Raw genomic sequence first — 21,589 nt, 5'->3', positions numbered from 1 at the left:
AGTAGTTTAGGAAATGATTCCTCAAATCACTTAATTATAAATAAAAAGTTCACTTAAACACAGATCCGTCACTGCTTAGTAATTAATATTAATATTCCCAAATTTCGACAAAATTGAACATTACTATATAGATACCTTTATTAAAAACAATTTTGTTAAAAATTATTGCCTTAAATTTTTTTTTCAAAAAATCGCGACTGACTTTGAAAAGTGTTTTTTAAGAAAGGAATGCAGAAAATGTTCGCTTAAATATTTCAATCAATTATAAAACATGATTATTGTGGGGAAATTAAACATCAAACAAAAATAAGTTTTTTTTTTCAAAGAAACTTTCACACATACCATTTACTGAAGAAGCCAACAGGATAATTGGCGAAACGTCAGCAAGTTCGATTCAACAACAACCGACGCAGGAAAATGGTAGTATTAAAAAAATAATTTTTTTATTAATTAGATTAATTAATTAATTAATTAATGAAGATTCCAATGATATTTGGTACATATAGTAAGAGATTTGAGTATTTTATTTTGGGTCCATTTTAAACTTTTCACTTAGTTCACTGGCGGAGATCACACAGTTTTTCAATAATTATAAAAAATAAAAATAATTATATATACGAAATTTAAAATTAATTTTTACGTTAGATAAAATAAAGACATTCAATTCTGAACATCCCCATATAGTTTCAGTCAAGCTCTGAAGAAGCCAACAGTATGATTGGCGAAACGTTACCAGGTTCGAGTCAACAAAAACCGACGCAGGAATAATCCAGAAGTTTTATAAAAAGTATCATACATTGCGATATTATGGTAAACTCGTTACCAGCATCTCTGCTAGTGAATTAATAGTATTATTATGTGTACCAAATGACACTGAAATATCGTTGGCCCCCAATGACTAATAAATAGAAAACGCATTGAATTTTAGTTTTTAAAAATTTGTAACACATTTTCGTCTTAAAATTGCATAAGAATTCTCGTCCTTCCTTTTGTCACAGAATATTTAAACGCCCGATGAAAGGTGTTCAGTTGGACAACACCCATACCTTGCGATATTTGTAATCAATTGACAAAAAAACACTTTTCAAGCGGATTCATCAATAATAATATCTTCTTAATGATATTTTACTCAAGTTTTAATAAATATTGACTTTTATCTTACCATGGGACAAAAGGCAAGTTCTTTTTTTTTTTCAGAAAACGACTTTTTATTTTACAAATCAAGCATGTAATCTTACTATATCTTTGTTGTTGCGAGATGTTTATAGTATGAATTAAATGAAATTGAAGGAATCGAGCAGTTTTTACGAGAACACATATGGTTCATTGGTTCATTTGTACATAAAAGTATAATAAAAAATTGAATAATCTGAACCTTCCTATTAGTTGTTAAATTGATAAAGGATCCGACATCGGTGAGCGTGTTACACGGCATGGACAACTGCATCGGATTCCTGAGCGCACTACCGCTGCGTGTCAGAGATCCTTATAACTCGAGATCAGAAAAAATCGAAAAACTCCAACAGGTACTTATATAAATGCATAAAAATTTCATCGAAATGAACAAAATATGCAATATTTGAACACACATAAATGAAAAAAAGTAATGGGTCTTTTATGCTTAAATACTTACATAGCAGATTGCAAAACATAAAATCCATACAATTAATAAATCAACAATATCATTGACACACTCAGATAATAGCAACTTGCAACTTGCGCAACATACAATTCGTAAATTTACAAACTATTCTTTGTATAGGTATGTTCGAAATTTTCCAACAGAAAATTGTGTCGTTCATCAATATATGTTTAAAAACTTCGTTCGACATCTACAGCAGCTATCGGCTAGTATTTTACTTTTGGGATTAAATTTGTTTCTAATTTATACAACTCCGGTTCTCTGCATATAAAAACTTCTGAAATATTTTTTGAATTTTTTTTTATAAATATTAAATTTTCTTTCATTCTTGGGTTATAAAAAAGAGGGTTTGCATTTACTAAAGCGGCAAAAGATGACTCATTTAGATCTTCGATAACTGTTTTAACTAATTCAAAGTTCTCTGCATAAAATCTAGCAGCAGCGAACCATGTTCCCCAGCGGGTTATTACTGGTTGTGCTGCTTTTAGAAATACTTTTTTACTTGATTAATTAAATAATTTACCAATGGAAACTGGTCTCTTATTATTCTACCATTCTATTGATACCATGAGCCAAACAGTAACTTGAAATACGTTATGCAGATAGAAATAATTTTCTCCTTTTTTGCTTATCTTGCTGGCCTTTACGTACAGTTTACTCGTCCGGTAACCTAAATTTGCAACATTTTGTTAAAAGTGATCTTAAATTGAGGTTGCCCAGTTTTTTAAGTATTGACTCCAATGAATGCTTTACATAAGTCCTGATTAAATTGGGCTTGTTCGCTGTTTTGGTTTTTCTTCAAGACAATGTTGTATTGTTTGCCAAGGTTCTCCTCGTTGCATTTTTGGTCCCTTAAGATGGCTTTTTTACTGATTTTACATGCTGATCCACAATACTTTTTTTTTACTTGAATTTTTAAATCCTGGATAATTCTACGAATCTACCTGTGTAGGTCCCATTGTAAGGCAGTAAACTAATAAACACATGCCGTGTGGAAAACGGCAGCACAGGGTATTTATTTGGCAATAAAATGCAATAAATTCTTTCTTATTGGAAAAAATGCTTTTTTTGTACAAAACAGACAAAAAATGCAAAACAATCATTTTGCATTTTCTCCGTTCCTTAGTTATAACGCAATTAAAGTGTACAGTGTATCCCTGCACTGTTAACGCATGTGCATCTGCCAAGTCTTTTAAGAATAATCTAAAAAAATACTGTTACTTTGTCCTGTTAATTAATAATAACGACATATTCTTTTAATTGTGATAGTGGTTAAATGAGCAGCTAAGCTGGATTTAGCTGTCCAGTGTCTTTATTTACTGTGTTATGTATCGCCTAAATTGCCAATTAAATATTTTGAACTGAATTTAACTAACTGAAAACTCTACACACGCGTAACATTAAATATTGCTGAATTGATGCTTGATGTCGGCAGTCAATAATTCTCAGAAATACCGCAATAATGGAATTGGAATTATTTTCGTGTCAATTTAAATTAACTTTACATGTCGAGTTCATGTGATTTTAAATTCATTTTCAACACTGTAGAAGTTATAGTAGAACACTCAGCATGAATCACTCTGTATAATTGGTTTATTCACAACCTCAACTTGCGGATTTACGTTCCGCACGGATAATGTTAGACAATATTCTTCCCGATATGGCAGGAAATGGCGTCCATAAACTTCTGATTCAGGAGAATGGGAAGTTGGTATTTCCTATAAATTTCATCCATCCGCTTACGGCGGCAATATCTTAATAAAACCCATACTTATGTGTGAACTCGTAAATTGTCCCAATTTATATACATCGTGTAAAAGTTATTTATAAATTTGTCTCGGCGCGGAGAGAAAATGCCGGCGCGGTTTCAAGATATAGATGTTTCTCTTGCATTCCGGATGTATAATACACTTGGAAACTGCGCTGCGACTCGCGTACGAGTGTTTTGTAAAAAGATACACCGTTGTTCAATTAGCCTGAGAGGCTGCATCCTATTCTAATATGAAGAGATTAGTAGCCGCGTTCTTACATACATTATAAAACTTGGTTTCCAGACACAGTGGGGTGGTGCATGAGAAGACAGGGCCTACAGTGCAACAAAAATTTTAAAAATCACCATACACGCCAAAAATAGAAACATTGTAGTGTCTTAGAAAAAGTAAATTTTATTCCAAAAATTCATCAGCACCTAGCAGAGAACGGATTTTAATGGATGTGGTACTAACCAAAGCAAATAAGATTAGCTGAACTGTCTTTTGTAAATGGTCCATGATCGATCCAGAAGAAATTCTTTAATTTATCGTGGAATCGAAATTAATCAACCATTAATAACTACTTCTTCAAGACATAATAAGTTATCAGTATTTCAATATTTCATGGAAATATTTATCGCCAAGGAAAAAGGTTATACAGAAATTTCTGCATCATACTCTCTCAAAAAGATGTATATAAAATTGCATAAGAATTCTCGTCTTTCCTTTTGTCACAGAATATTTAAACGCCCGATGAAAGGTGTTCAGTTGGACAACACCCATAGCCTGCGATATTTGTAATCAACTGACAAAAAAACACTTTTCAAGCGGATTCATCAATAATGATATCTTCTTAATGATATTTTACTCAAGTTTTAATAAATATTGACTTTTATCTTACCATGGGACAAAAGGCAAGTTCTTTTTTATTTCAGAAAACGAATTTTTATTTTACAAATCAAGCATGTAATCTTACTATATCTTTGTTGTTGCGAGATGTTTATAGTATGAATTAAAAGATGTATTCGAAAACGTATAGGACCTGCCAAACAATTAAATTCTGTATGGTAGATGAGGATTTCATCGTAGTTTAAGTTATAAGAAATAAAAAGATACTCATTTCTAGAAACAGATCACGGTCGTTTAAAAAAAGTTTCCAAAACGGACATTACAATCATTTCAGGCCTTCATGTAGGATTCCTTTCACTTTGGAAAGTTAGTAAAAATTGTATACTTCACGCGAGAAATCGCTGTGCAGATTGTTTTAAAATTTTTCATAATTTTTTTATAGTTGAAATTTTTGCTGTTCTAAATTGGGTTAGTTGTTATTGTATTTTATTATTAAAGAGATATAAGCTGTATTCACATGATTGTTGTGTTTATAGACTAATAAAAGCCTTTTGCAAGCTCAATTGCTTTATTTTTATTTTAGTGGCAACATGCGACATTTCGCAATTGTTTTTTAAGATATTGAACAAATAAAAATTCGTATGTACTTTTTTACGTGTTGATTATCCTCAGCATTTTCGGGTAATTCAATAACCCGTTTTAAAACGGAACCCGTAATACATTTTTTATAATCTCGTTATTTCTGAAAATATACCGGGTTGAATAAAATGCTTTGTTTTTTATACATTTGGGTTGCCCTTGGGGTAGTTGCGGAATGACTTTTTATTTGTAACTCACTGTAGATTGTGGTTTCAATTCTCAGTCATTTCTTTTAAATCAAAAAAGAGAAAGTGGAAAATTTGAAAAATTTTACAAAAAAAAAACAACTGTAATAATTGGTTGGGAATATTTAGATTTCTTCCGATTTTCGTCCAATTGACTAAATAATTATCTTGTCGTTATATTAATATATAATTATCAAAAATTGATGATTGGCGAAACGTTAGCAAGGTCGACTTAACAACAACCGACGCAGGAGTTAACCATGAAGATTAATCATTAAATTATGACGTTTGTCGTGGATAGTGATTCAAAAATTGGTGGCCGAAAAAAAAGGGGTTTCAGGGGTGTGTCAGTTCTTCTTTTTTTTTTGTATACATTTTTTTTGTTTATTATGTATTCCAGAGTTTATGTATTGCTGACCAAGAGATTTTATTTTTTTTTATTATTTTCAAATAAAGTACGCATCTTAAATTTTGTTTTTTTTTTATTGAAGCAATTCTAACCAATATACATTTATATCATAATATATTAACTCGTTTAGCTGCCTACCATTTAATTTTAAAAAAGTCAAATTTTCCGTTTTTTTCCAATTTTTCCGAGGTTTGGGAAAAAACGGAAAAAACCCGTGTTTTTTTCCAAAATTGTTCCGAACCGTTAAATCTCTAGTCGTGGACACTGCGCTGCATACTAGCCAATATGCTTTCTAGGGAAAGGGCCGAAAAAATAGTTAATTCAAAATAACGCAAAATCATTTTTTAAGTTCTTTATTGCGTGAAAGATTAACACTGTTAGTTAATTAAACATAATATATTAGCATAAATTATTTAAATTATCATTAGCAATGGAGTATATAATTTACAAAGTTTTTAACAAATTAAAAATGGATGCGAAAACAGCTCTTAAATTAACTCCAAAGGATAAAAATCACCCTGTGCGCACAATGATATGGAAAACTGAAGGGTTACGGGGCACCGCCAATTTAACACCATCATGATTTCTTCCCACATCCCCCCACTACCCCCCTTTTTAACCATTTAGATGCACACAATGGCGCCAGTTAAGCTATTGGCTATTTTAATATTTTTAAATAGTGACGTTACTGAATGACTCACAAGTGCATCGCTCACTAAACTGTATCATACTGTAATGCTGTAGATTCAGTTTGATCAGTAATAATGCACTTGGTTGAGTCGGACCAGTTGTTTGTTGAACCGGGTAATATATATCAATTTTTTAATATAATATTAGGAAAGTTGTAAAAATATATGGTTACAACTATAATTATTTTTATCACTACAGGATCGAAGTATTATCCGATTGCACGAAAACGAGATTTGTAATAAAATAGTTAATACTATGTTGGCTTCTTAATTTTTGTCAAGTAGTTTTACAAGCCGATGTTCTTTTCCACAGGCGGATTTTCGAAAATCTTCCAAAATCTGAAAACGAAGTAAAGTAAAAGCAAACTTTTTCAGTACTCATTTCAAGACTGATATTAAATTGAAGTTGGTTAGTTTTCATGGAGAAGTACTTCAAATTTTTAAGGATTTTTTTTTTACCTCGATTCACATCTCGAGATAAGTGAGTCCCTGGAAATACTAAAATCCTTAAATTTGGGCGTACACGTACTTACATCATATGACAGTTCTTGTTTAAGCAAAGCTGTTGTATGTTCGTTGCCTACACAACACGCCAGCAGTGTGGGATATAAAACGACAGATAAAGTTTCAACGGAAAAATAAGGAAAAGGCAAAGAGCACAGTTGCTGTAGGACGGATGGAGGCTGACCACTAACTAGTAACATCTGAAACAAAATGCAAAATTGAATTAATTTCGTCGATAAAAGTTGTTTATACAATGTGTTGTTCTCAAACCACGCATGAGAAATTTTAATTCTGATGTATGTTTTGTTCGTAACAAAAAAAAAAAACAATTATCAGTCCAGCTTTATAATTAAAGTAATACGTAAATACGTTCGAGTGTTTTTAAGGGTGGCTATTATAAATCTAACAATTTGATTAAAGTTCAGGTTAATTAAAATTATTTTCAAATTACACTGACTGAAAATAGGTGATATTTTACAAAGAAACTTCCAAAGGCTACTTATAACACTTCTGAATTTTGACTTTGACGGATCGAAGATGTTGAGAGATTTTTGGACAAGTGGTAAATTTGGTTTCTTTAGAACTTTTGATATGTGGTCAATAATGTTTTTTTAGTACTATTTGAAGGTTGTGGTGAAATGTATTTTGTAATGGCACGCTTAATATCTTTAATGTGAAAATTATTAGAGAGAAGAGCGGAGGTAAGGTGTTTTAATTCTGGATTCAGTGACTCGGGCTGAGATAGTTTTACGGCTCTGTAAACAAGAGAGTTGATAACCGATGATTTTTGGGCCGGATGGTGGTGACCATGCATTAATGTATCGGTCTGTGTGCGTAGGTTTTCTGTAATGTGAGGTCTGATTTTCTATTGATAAGAATATCTAAGAATGGGAGGATGTTATTAGTTTCTTATTCAAAGGTAAAACGTATGTTAGTGTGTATAGAGTTTTTAAATTTCTAAGAAAATCTACTAGGGATTCTTGACCATGAGGCCAAATAACATTCAATTTCATCGACGCAACGTTTACATAATTTTGGTTTTAGATGGAGAACCCATAGCTGTGCCCGACGTTTGTTCAAAAATTTAAGCTTTATTAGAAAAATATGTTCCAGACAAGCATTTTTAACTTAAGGTGAGAAGGTTTGGTTCCAGATTCTTGGATTTTAATATATCTGAAATGATGATGAGAGTTTCAGAAATAGGAACTTTACTAAAGAGGGATTTTAATGTAACGCTATTTAATCGATCAATGAAGTGAAAGGAATTAAGTACGAAACTATCAGTTTTCCCTGTAAGGGGTTTTAATAAGGAAGCTGGATATTTTGCTGGAGAATATGTGGGAGAACCAATGGTGCTGACAATAGGTCGAAGGTCCTGCTTTGTGTTGGGAGTCCCGTAGAGATGAGAAATTTTAGAGTCATCTGGGGAGAATTTTTCACGGAGTCTGATAGAGAAGAAGCCTTAAGGTTGCGTTCCCTAGATGACATAGGCTCTTTTTAAAGTTGACAATATGATCCGTCTGTATGAATTCTTCTAGCAACGAAAAATCTATTAATAATCTTAACCGCGACTCAGATCTCTACCTGTCATCAATATGGGAAGCAGTCATCCTCGTTTAGCTCCGGCCCCCTCAAACAATATATAAGCAGGTACAGAGTAAAATGCGAGCCAGTTTCAGTCAAGGTCTGAAGAAGCCAACAGGATGATTGGCGAAACGTTAGCAAGTTCGAGTCAATAAAAACCGACGCATGAGGAATTCAGAAGTTTTGCAAAAAGGTGATATTTTGTAAATATTTCTGTAGATGCAACGTTGCCAGATCGATATGAAAACTAGTGGAAAGTTGGTAATTTTAAATGGAACATATTTTATATCTGTGCTTAACATAAAATTCGAACTAAATTTTTAAAATTTAATATTTATCTCCAAACAGTTTTTGGAAAAGATATCTAAAATAAAGGGCGTTTTTAATAATAATTAAGAACATATTTGGGACAACCTGTCTCATTTGTCGTGCTTATAATCCTTTGTTGGATTGCCTGACCCAAGCTGTAAAGTGGAATTTTTGGCAAACTTACGCCCGGACGTAAACTAGATTTTATTTATGTAGGATCTGGCAATTTTGCAATGTCGATGATTTTTTATTCCTAAAATCTTGAAACAGCGTGCCAAGTAAGCTGTGACTCTGTCACCCGGGATGCCAAGCAGAGGTTCCAAAAATCTAAACCTATATGGCGCCCTCGCTATCTTAATAGCGGCGGACGCCCGACACAGGCGTCCCCCCATAACTCACACGGCAGACGAGAGCGCGTGTTTTATATCAAATTTATTGTTTTCGTTACGTTCCGACCGGCCACAGAAGATAGAACCGGCAGCCAATCGGGGAGAACGTTTTTCAGAGTTCTTCCGAGAATACCGAGGTCGACTATAATAACGCGAGGTAAACTTATCGTTCTCGTCATTATTTTGGGAGATACAAAGTCACTTAACATTCCATTTGAGCAGGTAAATGACGAGTATGGCAACTGGTACGAGTGCCATGGACATTTTATTGGGCCGAACGCTGTACGGATAGCAGGCCGGTAGTCGGACATCTGATTAATTATTGCTGGCGTTTTTTTTTCGAGAGTGGGATCGCGAGAAGTTCCTGTAGCGGAACATATAACCTTAACTTTCTAGTTTGTTGCATTAAAACGTTTGCTTTCACTCAACAAATGGAGGACCATGTTTTGGTTTTAAAGAAAATAGAGAACAAGGTTAGGCCGTCCACATCTTCTAACTTCTTAACCTTTGCTGAATGTTCAGTTAAAGCGAACAAAAAACAACGAACTATGGACTTCTGCGTGTTGAGCTGGTTATCGTCAGTATTAAGACAGTCTGAAGTTAATTAATAAATGTCTCGTTTGTGTTAGACAACAAACCAAATCCGCTCCTCACCTAAATTGATTTTTTTTGTGAACTGTGGTTGTTTTAATAGTATATACTTATAAGCAGTATTTTTCAAATTAAAAGTTCCCTATTGCGTAGTTATGTCATAGCATGACACCTTTATCTAGTTCATTACTGGATGTCGTAAATTGACAGAAGAATTTTGTTTGTCAGTTTTGAAATCCGCATCTAAATGGTAGGATACGGATCATTTTAGATTACGTCACTATACGTGACGTAACTGCTCAGCGGCCCTGACTGGAGTATAATAGGAGTGTTATCCTTCAAAATATTACACTTAAAAAATTTTTCACGTCCGACATTTTGGTATTGCAAAATGTAGAAATAAAAACTCGTCTGTTTAGTGGCTACGTTTATCCATGCAAATACAAAATTTGTTCAGAAACGATCCTCAATGCTTCGAATTAACCAAAAAATGATAAATGTATAATAATGAATGGTGCTTAATAATTATTGATTACTATTCAAAGTTCTTTAAATTTTCAAGCTTTGTAAAATGACAGAATTAGTAATAATAAAAAAACTAAAATAAATTAAACAATTTTGTAAATTTAAGTTCATTGAATTACAGAGAGGGTACATCTAAAGCAAATAGTGTTAAGCAGTTTAATTCCAGACACCTAGTATAACGAAATCCATTTCAGGCTGTGTCAATCGACCAAATCGTGAGTATATAATTGCTCCATCGTACTAGACAGAAAAAAATTAACTTTCAGCTTTCTCCGACATTAATCTTGCCAAAAAACCTAAATTCGATAAATTATAACATTGAAAATTATTACAAAGGTGATAGTGACTTAAATCAATCATCCGATAGTGTCGAATCTCACTTTAACAGTGTCGTGAGTAAATTCATACCGGATATGCATTTAGAAATCGACTCAACTCTTCCAAGTCCTAAAAACCTCAAAATTTAGACGATTTTGTGAAATAAACATTAGTTTGTAAAATGTTTAAATATTTTGTCACGAAAGAGGAGATACTAAGTCAGTCTGAAATTTATTAATAAATGTCCTGTTGATGTCAGACAAGACAATAATATATATACCAAAATATATACCAAATACGTAGTCTATTGGATTGCTCTAAATAGATAATCATTATTAACATCTAGAAGTACCTATTGTTTTAAAGAACTCCAAACTCAAACTGCGAGGTTAACTCTAATTTTTGCAAGGTGCAAATAATTCGTAGCGTAATATTCAAACAATTCGATAAATATCGGTTATCTCATAAAATAATTCAGGATGAGAGGGCCATCTCCAAAAATTTTAAATCCACATCCTTATACTGTTTTATACACGTTGTATATCTTAATTTTCTGGTCGTTAAAAAAAAACAAACCAAATAAAACTTGTGACTAAAATGGCGTGTATCAAACTTGTTGCTTGCGACGGCATGCGAAATATTCAAGCTTTAAAATAAAATTGCCTTTTGGATTGACCGTGGAAAAATTTGGTAGTAACTGCTGCCACTTTTTATTTTATGGTTCTGCAGATCATGTTGACGTGGAAACAGTTTCATAATTGCACTGAATTTCCACGATATCAAACGAACAGAGGAAATGGGTGAAAAGAAGGGATAAAAAATATTACAAAAAATTTAGAACGTATGAAGGTTAAAAAGAGTTAATAGAAAATGGAAAACGAAGAGGCAGACGATGATATCTTGAATGAGTTGATGATAGACTAGAAGAATTGGAGGTTGAAAAATATAATTGTGTTTACTCGGCTGCTAGGATGATTCGATCAACTACTAATGAAAACATTTCAAAATATGTTTCCTGGAAAATGATTATCAAGATAAATAGTATATTATCCGATAAGTTTGATAAACGCCATTTCAGTAACAAGCTTGTGAATGACTGAAAAAGTTGATCGAAGTGCTGCATACTATATTTTTTCTACGATCATTGCTTTTTGGGTACATTTTTGGAAAAACAGCACAAATACATTAACTAATTGACAAACGTGAAACCATGACTAAAATCTACCGAAAACAACCGATCACTCCCAAATCCGTGACTAAAATAATGCGTAATGAACGTCTGACATCTTGAAATAACAATATCTGTAAGCTTTATAAGTGGCTATAAGAGTAGCGAGTGGACAAAAATATTTTTTAAGTTGGTGGTTTAACTTTTCGCCTCAGGTTAAATACATATTTTGCATTTAATTATATATTTGGATTTTTATTCCATTTAAACGAAAAGTGGTCCAACTCTACTGGACTTACCCTAAAGTATCGTTACATTCAAAGTTACTTCTAGGTACAAAAGGGCCATATCTGAAATTTGCAATTTAAATTACTTCCTTACCTACACTAACCAATACAATACAAGTATGTAGAAAATTACCAGTTTTTAAAACCATCAGCCATATAGATCTTTAACAAATTACCCTGCGTTTAATAAAATAAAAAGAATTTAGCAACAGTGTAAGCTACAGGGCATTATCATCATTGCTTGATATGATGAACTGCTGATAATGGTTGCCACATTATTTCAAGAAAACAGTGACGTGTACAAGTGAAAGATACCGAATAAACCAATTAAAGACAGTTATTTACTAGCAACAACAATTAAAGACATTTGTGGTTGTGGTAGTGGACGTACAACAGCATCGCGGCGCTACCACCAACTCGGGCGATATCCACATTAATTAAATAAGATTACAAATCAGAAGGACGGTAGAAACTTTTTCGATAAAATGCAACCAAACCAAACTTGTTACTTGAACCATAAACATATGATTAAGTTAATGTAAATTTTCCATTAGGACTACAAAAGGATTAACGATGCTCAGATACAAGTCCAACCACATACAATGAATCGATTGCCAATGAATTATTAAAAAGGAACGAGTTGATCGTTCATTCGCCCCGTTATTATTGCCTAATTTCAATCGATATTATTTCCATTACGGACACAATGTATTTCTTAGTCGTTGTTTGCGTGTCCCATCTATATAGATTTTATCAATTAGATCTATTTTTCCAACATTATATCAAACGTAAAAAAGCAACAGGTTTTGAAACAAAATTTTTGTGTACTTTTATTATTATTTTATATCAAGTCTATTGTTGGAATAATTTTTTAATAATTTAAATTTATTTCGAATATGTTTCTTCTTCTACCCTTACCTGATTTTCAACGTTTCCAATTGCAAAATAACCGCTAACCATAATGACCTCGTGCAAAAGATCCTCGTAGGCTTTAGCGCTGCTGTCAGATTCTTTTGCATTGGTTTTTGGTATGGTAGGAACAGCACAGCACCACAAGAGATGGCTGCTTATGTGTCTGAATTGAAGGGATATACCTTCGGCACCGAGAACTTCCTAAAAAAAACATCGGTTTGATACACTAACAAATCATTGGATAATGTCGTTACAAATCAAATATCGATACATATTAAACATGAAAAAAGTCTAGGTGTCCCTCTCACAAAAAGTAAATTTGTACATGATATTACTCTATACGCTTATTAAATAACATCTTGATATTTATCAGACGCCCGACGTCCAGGAAAGATAATATTTATAATCATTCTATTTCCAACACTAAATTACAAAATTCAAAATTTAAAAAAGCTTTCTACAGCTCTTGTTTTTTCTAAACAATTTTGCGAAAATCATGATGATCATGATGATCATGATCTTTCTACAGTTTTAGATGCAAATCTGAAATTTTCGTTACAGCTTCTTAATAGGCTGAGGTATTGTATGGACATGAGATTTAAGCTATCGCTTACAGAATGTTGGCAAAATGTGAAAATGTAAATTTAGTGAATGATTCATTTATCATTTATCATATATCATTTCAAATATGACTGTTTTAATAGTAAGCCATGACGGTATATTTTGACAATCAAATTAGATGGTATTTAACAATTTATTAAAAAAGTGTATGTATGTGGCGAATTTATATTCAAACATCGATTTATTGACATAACAAACCGAATAGCGATTTCTGTAACACAATAATTTTTTTTCATAAGTTTGGATCTACTTCAAAGTCTGATTAGGGTCGTTTGGTTGAAAAAATTGTAGTGTTACTTATGAATGTATTACGTTTCTTTGTTTGTTTATAGCACTGAGGGTATGCATAAAATTTATAGTAGAATATAATTTTTAAAGCTTATCGCTATTCTGAACTTTTCATTCTTCGGAAGAATTTATGCATGTATTGCCAATCTAAAAATCTTTAAATACACAATAAAAAAGTTATTGATAGAGTTATAACCTTACTCCATAGAAGATTTTTTCTGTCATATTTAAATAATTGTTGAAATTTGTAAGAATATCTAGTGCTTTTTTCTTTTTTGACGCCGATTTCCTTTGTGTTTAGTATATTATTTTTATGTAATGTATTTATGTCACATTGTGAAATAAAGTTGATTATTATTATTATTATTATTTGTTGCAATATTACTATACTTGACCGTGAATATAAAATAAATTTAGTAAATTAACTAAATTAAAGATCTGTCATACTATATCGCCATGGCTTACTACTAAAAATTGCATTATTCTAGTTTCTTGCTTTTAACTCCAAAATGGTTTAAAATAGGTATTGGTGTGTAATACTTTTCGATCAAGAATCAATCGATTTTTTATAGCCATATTAAAATACGCGGGGTTCCATTTATATACTTTTCAAATAAATAATTTTGCAAACACGATCTGCGATAATAAAAACCTTATGTAATAAGAAATTTCAGATTGTAACCTCTAATTCTTGAAAGATAGTTAATTATTCACGTGATAGATTATTTTGTCTAAATTTTCAAAGAAATAATGTTTATCTCCAAAATACCTCAAGAAAGCTCGACATATGTTAAATAGAAAGTTTCAGAATTTATAATAGAATCTAAAAATATAATAACATTATTAAAATAGAGATCATGGCCTGCTTAGACGAAAATATCATCTAAATTCACTAGGTAAATTATGTGATGTGATGTTCATATCTCCCTTTGTAAATTTGGCACAAGAATCAGTAGACTCATCTGTTGTTTGAATACTTGGGAGACCACAAAGCAGTTCCTAAAAATTCAGTTACCGTTACGAGTGATTAACGGCGTGTGCGTTAACCCTGCGATCCCTCAGAGGGTCGTCGGGAATTCCACAGGGATACTTAGACGAGCACGCGGCTCTAGATGTCCCGCGGGTATATAATATGCGGAACTAAGAACTAGGTTGAAGCGTGGATAATAATTAGCTTTCTGGGGCACTCTTACTTTTGAGGCCATTCATAATAATTAAGAAAAATATTTACATTTTCTCTAGCGACTTATAACGGCTCAAGTTATAATATGTTGGCGAGTTTTTCATTAATTTGCGAACAAAACAAGTCGTCATTTAAAAAAAAGAAATCCAAATCAAAATCGCATTTAAACTGGGCTATAACTTAATTATCATTAGATTTAAATTTTAGATTGGCAGAAAATCACAGAACTTTCCTGCTTCTTACATAAAAGCTATTAAAAACATCTATTTCGTCATACTAAAGGGAAAAAAATAACATTTCGTAATGAACATTATAATATACCATTACGGAGTACCACGCTATGGCCAGATCTAACTCCAATGTTTCTATGCGTGCTTTAATATTTATGTAAAGGCTCATAATTTGTTATATTTCGCCAATAAAAAAATATCTTATTGAACAAAAAAAAACATAAACATAACATAAACTTCTAATGTTAATTTTATTTGTGCCAGGGACTATTCATCATTTCAATATTATACTTACTAAAAATGAGATAGAGTTAAATTTATTTAAATTAGTTGTGCAGTATCATAAAGACAGAAACTAATTTTAATGGGGACAACACTGGTTGAGACAGTACATGTTTATCTGTTTATACATAGAAAGGGTTATTGGTTATTGGTCCCAAAAGCATCGGGCTAATATGTCGTAAGAGGCGGTTGGTTTGGATAACAGAAAAACAGGAAAAAAATAATAAAATTCATTAACTTTATTTATTATTTTCTCTGTTCTCTTTTCTCAACACAAAAATGCGTATAAATGGGTATACGATAAATTCAAATCAGCATAAAAAGAAAAATATATAATAACCAACATTATATATTTTAAATTTAAAGACGTCTTAAACAGAGGACCCACAACAACATCGCCTAAGCTAGTCCAAAGCTAATCTTATAAAGACAAACACACAGGAACATTAAAAATAATGTTTGTCAAAAAAAAAGTAAATTGAAAGCAAGAAAATTAGATGATGGGCGTCTAACGGTCTTCCTCAGAGAATCATTTGAAATGACGAACAAACTTAAAAACGGTGTACAACTATCAGCATTCGAAGCAGGAGAGAATTTTGAGAGAACAGATGAACAATCTTCGCAAAGGTCATGAGACAATTTAAGGATGCATGTTTTCATACGTTTATATGCAAGACATAAAGACGAAAGGCTTGAGATATGAATATTAATCAGGAAAACGTTTTCTACGCAAAAGGATTACTTTTTATAGTATGGAGTCAAAAGAGTCGTGAGCTTTACAGGGTAAAAAATAATAAACAAAATAAGTCATCATTTAGTTTTTAATTCGAATTTTGATATGATTATCTTACCCGGATTAAGAATTATAGCAATTATTTATAAATGAATGAAATGAATCTTTCTTAAACAGAAAAGAAACATTCTTGTGCTTCTCTAGATAATTTAGCTTCTCTTTCTCCCCACAAAAATGAAGTAGAGGTACTTTTTACATAACTTCTGGATTCCTCCTGCTTTGCTGAGTCGAACTTGCTGAGCTGAGTCTCAGTTAGAAAGATTAAGAGGTCCCTACCTGTCACCAATATGAGAATCAGTCATCCGAGATGGTGTTTATACCCCTCATTGAGTTCCGCCCCCCTCAAACAATATATAAGCAGGTACAGAATAAAATGTGAGCCAGTTTCAGTCAAGCTATGAAGAAGCCAACAGGATGATTGGCGAAACGTCAGCAAGTTCGACCGAGCAAAAACCGACGCAGCAGGAATCCAGAAGTTTTGTAAAAAGTATTACAGTAGCCTATGGAAGTTTCTTTGAAAAAAAAAGAACTAGAGGTAATCGTGATTCATGACTTATCCACCGTAGAGTAACAGGTGATCCTATCAATCAGGAAATTGAAAATTCCGACCGGAATGCATCTATCAAAGTGGAATAGTAAACTCAAAGAGAAAAGAAACAACCTTTTCCTTCTCTACATAAATTAACTTCTCTGCCACCCCCACAAAAATGAAATAGAGGTAATCGTAAATACGTGTGTAATTATTCATTATAACGGGTGTTTCATGACTTATCCACAATACAGCAACAGATCATCCTATCAATCAGGCCATTCAACAGTAATCCATCTTTTAAAGTGGAGTAGTAAACTCAAGATAAAAGAAACAACCTTGTGCTCCTCTACATTAATTAGTGTAAAGGTTGAGTTAATTAAGACTGATAGGATTAAGCGTTGCTCTATAACGTATAAATCAACCTGTATAATGAATCATTCCACTCGTATTCACGATTCACTCGATTTCAAAATTTACTCGACATGTATCATCGTCGAGAAGCTAATCACCAAAATCAAATATTTATTGCACTTTGTTTCGTCGTTCGCTACACATTCGCCGTCTTTACCCGGAATTATCTATGAATAAATTTGCGGTCTCGTTCGAGGGAAAAGACAACCCAATTCGAAAGATAAACAGAGGGCTGCATGTGCGTGCGGACGCGGCATCATCCTACAACCCGCGCGTTCCTCCCTCGGGACCACACCGAAATCAATTCAGTTGACGGGGCATAGTGTCCGTTTGAACGAATTAGCTTTAAGCAAAGCTAATTTTCAACATCATCGGGGATTATACCGATATGATTCAATTAAAACCAGATACTCGACCGTTTGCAAACAACGGTGTTTAAACATTGGGCCGGGCTTGAGAAAGCAAAGCTAGAAAGTGTACCTTTCCATCATAACGATTAGTGCAATTTTGATAACTAGAAGAAAAAAAAATGCCAATGTATGTATTTCATATGAAAAACGTGGACAACAATCTATAGCTAACCAGATTATGTCTTTTGGCGCATTTTACGTTTTACCTACATTATTTGTTTTCTGTAATATGTTCATAATACAGGGTGTTTCCAAATTTCCAGATTTTAGGGACCAATTTATATAAACATTGTATTAAACATTTTACTGCCGAAAAAATTGTCATTTAATAATTATAAAAAAGAAACTTACTTGAAATTTGTTGAGATCCAACTCGGCAACTCTTCTCAACAATCGCACAGTAGCGGTGGCAAGATTTAGACATAGTGGCGGAATTGGTGGAGGGATATGACCTTCGACTCGAGGGGTGGAGTCGGGTGGCAATAGGGAACCGTACAGCATAGACACGCAACCCAAAAGTTCCGTACCATGAAGCGTACTAATCTAGAATACAACAACGTCTTTTCTTGCTTTGAGAAGCTATAAGTTGGAATAGGTGACACTTCGAATTAATAATCAAAAAACTCGCCTTTAATAACACATTAAAAATTGTAGGTCACGGTTTCGTAGAACCTGTCTAAAATTAAAAACTGTCCTCAATTAATTTAAATGCGATGGTATATTTTTTAATTTAATACTGTTCTAAAATTCTTAATTTTTGCAGCGATATTGTTTAGTACAATTTTCGTCTTGGTCTATTGTTCGCTAGTTTTCTGTGTCCTATGTGCTGAAAACTATTTGTAGCGATTTGATGATATGGGCAATGGTCCCGTAAATCACTAACCTATAGTTATTTATGTTTATGTTTTGGACGAAATAGCGCAAGATTCATCTATCATAAACAAAGAATTACCAAATGAGTGGGATCCGAATCCTCGGGACAATGGTCGGCAAGAGCTGCTAGAAATTCTAGTGCCGCCAGTAGAAATGAGCAAGCAGGTGCTGTGTCGTGGACAGGACCCCTTACTGCCAAACAACAGCGCGCCAATTGCTCTACGATTCCGACGCAAACCGAAAAACTGAAACAAAAACAGTAGTTAACATGTTAACATTATATTACCGAAACCCGCGCTTTGAAATTCAAATCTAACTCAGTGAGTTTCAGTTACAAAATGTTATGTTTTTTTAACAACCATATTTTTATATTAAACGAAACACTCTCTCTCTTTCTCTCGTCCCTGTCTCGTATCCAAGGCATAAAACAAGACGAATTCGAAAGCAATATAAACGAGATTTTAATTGTGTTTAACTTGATGATTAGAAAAGTTGCAACCCCCAAACGCAAGGGATAAAATTTTAATTACAACGTGAGTCTATCGATACAGAGTAAAGACACCTGTCACACAACAAGTAATCTCCGCCAGTAAACTTAAGCGAATTTAATTATAACTTTCGTTTTGATACAACTACTAGGATTTCGACGATGCATATTTAAAGAAAATTGCTGCAATCTTCACAATATTTATTGTCGACAGAATTCTATTCTCTAGATAAAAGATAGCGTTCCATACGGTTCCCGCTTTATATATATATATATATATATATATATATATATATATATATATATATATATATATATATATATATATATATATATATATATATATATATATATATATATATATATATATATATATATATATATATATATATATATATATATTCTCACGTATTGATTCACGGATGGAAAAATGTGATGACACTATATTCCGGGATATCATCCGTTCGCTCGTTGAACTCCGACTGGAATCCTGCATCCGACTGGAATCCTGCAAATCTTGCATCCGACTGGAATCCTGCAGACGTTTCGCCAAAATCTCACTTGGCATCTTCAATGCTCGCGCTCCGAAAACACTTCGGAGTTCAACGAGCGAACGGATGATATCCCGGAATATAGTGTCATCATATATATATATATATATATATATATATATATATATATATATATATATATATATATATATATATATATATATATATATATATATATATATATATATATATATATATATATATATATATATATATATATATATATATATATATATATATATACACATATATATATATATATATATATATATATATATATATATATATATATATATATATATATATATATATATATATATATATATATATATATATATATATATATATATATATATATATATGATGACACTATACTCCGGGATATCATCCGTTCACTCGTCGAACTCCGGCTGGAATCCTGCATCCGACTGGAATCCTGCAAATCCTGCATCCGACTGGAATCCTGCAGACGTTTCGCCAAAATCTCACTTGGCATCTTCAATGCTCGCGCTCCGAAAACACTTCGAATGTTATATATATATATATATATATATACTATATATATATATATATATATATATATATATATATATATATATATATATATATATATATATATATATATATATATATATAGGGTTTTTTACAGCTGTCGCTGTCTCCCTTCTCTCAACCTACGCCTCCATCTATCTCTGTCCTGCCATTCATCTCCGGTACCTCTTTTTTCCATAGATTCATTTACTTCATCCCTCCAAGATCTTCTGGGTCTACCCCTTTTCCTTCTACCAATGTTAAGGTGTCTTTCTTGACACCCATTCGCTGCCTGATCTCCTCGTTTCTTACTTTGTCTATTCTCGAAATTCTACAACTTCTCCTCCAGTATTCCATTTCAGTGGCCTGAATTTTACTTTTGTATTTTTTGTTGATCACCCAGTTTTCCGCGCCGTATGTCATTACGCTCTGTACTATGGTGTTAAATATATGTGATTTGGTGAGTCGAGTGATGTGTCTATCCCAGAGTATTGGATTTAGTTGTCTGATACAGTTTTGCGTCTGGCCTAGTCTACTGTTCATTTCTTCCTCTGTTGTCCCTTTTTGAGATATTATGAAACCTAAGTATTTGAAATTTTTGGTTCTCTTTATTTGATGATTTTCATCGACTTGTAGGTAGTTTTCTCCATCTTCTGTTGTTCCGTTTTCGAAAAATTTATTTCCATTCCATTTTTCTCATATTCTTCCTTCAGTTTTCGTAACATGTAACTTAGGTCTTCTTCGTCTTGTGCGAGTACAACTTGGTCGTCCGCGAAATTTAAAGTGTAAAGACAGTCGCCTCTAAATGGAATTCCCATTTGTTCACATTTTTTCTTCCATGGTTTTAAGATCTCCTCTAGAAATATAAGGTTGTTCGGAAAGTCATTTTGTTTTTTCCCGTCAGAGGACTTAATTACGTTTTTTCGAAACCAACTTCAGACTTAAGCCGCATAATCATTATATGTCTTGAGAGCTGATATTGCAAGGCTTGTGTGTGAAAAAGTTCTATTAATTCTACGCAGTAGTTTTTGGTTGGTGCCCTTTTAAATATGGAGAGCAATAAGCAGCATTTTCGTCATATTTTACTTTTTTACTTCAGAAAAGGTAAAAATGCTGTCCAAGCGAGAAAAAAATTGACAGATGTGTATGGAGAAGGCGTGTTAACAGTACGCCAGTGCCAGAACTGGTTTGCAAAATTTCGATCCGGCAATTTTGATGTCGAAGATGCACCACGGTCTGGAAGGCCGGTCGAAGCTGACAAAGATGCGATAAAGGCATTAGTTGATACAAATCGGCGAATAACGACACGAGAGATCGGTGAGAGATTAAATTTGTCGAATTCGACTGTTTATGGCCATTTGAAAGGCATGGGCTTAACCTTGAAGCTCGATGTGTGGGTGCCCCATGTCCTTACGGAGCGAAATTTGTGTCGTCGTCGTGTGTGATTCGCTCCTCAAACGTCAAGAAAATGATCCATTTTTGAAGCGGATTATTACTGGGGACGAAAAATGGGTTGTATACAACAATGTTAAACGCAAGAGGTCATGGAGCAGAAAAGATGAACCGGCTCAAAGCGTGTCAAAAGCCAACATTCACCAAAAAAAGGTGATGCTCTCCGTTTGGTGGGATGTCAAAGGAATCGTTTT

General features: G+C 32.9%; 1 protein-coding gene across 1 annotated transcript in view; it reads right to left on the bottom strand.

Moving 5' to 3' along the window:
- Positions 1–5,818: 5,818 nt before the first annotated feature.
- The window catches only part of LOC132695644 (S phase cyclin A-associated protein in the endoplasmic reticulum), an 88,365-nt gene continuing 72,594 nt past the window's right edge, over positions 5,819–21,589 (bottom strand). Inside the window, exons 19-23 of the mRNA XM_060660027.1 lie at positions 18,454–18,619; positions 17,853–18,044; positions 12,758–12,952; positions 6,698–6,868; positions 5,819–6,503 (exon numbers count right to left, since the gene is read on the bottom strand). Of these exons, the coding sequence (XP_060516010.1) occupies positions 6,432–6,503; positions 6,698–6,868; positions 12,758–12,952; positions 17,853–18,044; positions 18,454–18,619 (796 nt within the window). The 3' untranslated portion in view covers positions 5,819–6,431. The remainder of the gene's footprint in view (positions 6,504–6,697; positions 6,869–12,757; positions 12,953–17,852; positions 18,045–18,453; positions 18,620–21,589) is intronic.

The sequence above is a fragment of the Cylas formicarius genome, unplaced genomic scaffold (assembly GCF_029955315.1).
Source record: "Cylas formicarius isolate icCylForm1 unplaced genomic scaffold, icCylForm1.1 PGA_scaffold_10__41_contigs__length_53128322, whole genome shotgun sequence".
Classification (NCBI taxonomy): Eukaryota; Metazoa; Arthropoda; class Insecta; order Coleoptera; family Brentidae; genus Cylas; species Cylas formicarius.
This window is presented reverse-complemented; position numbering and strand designations above follow the sequence as displayed.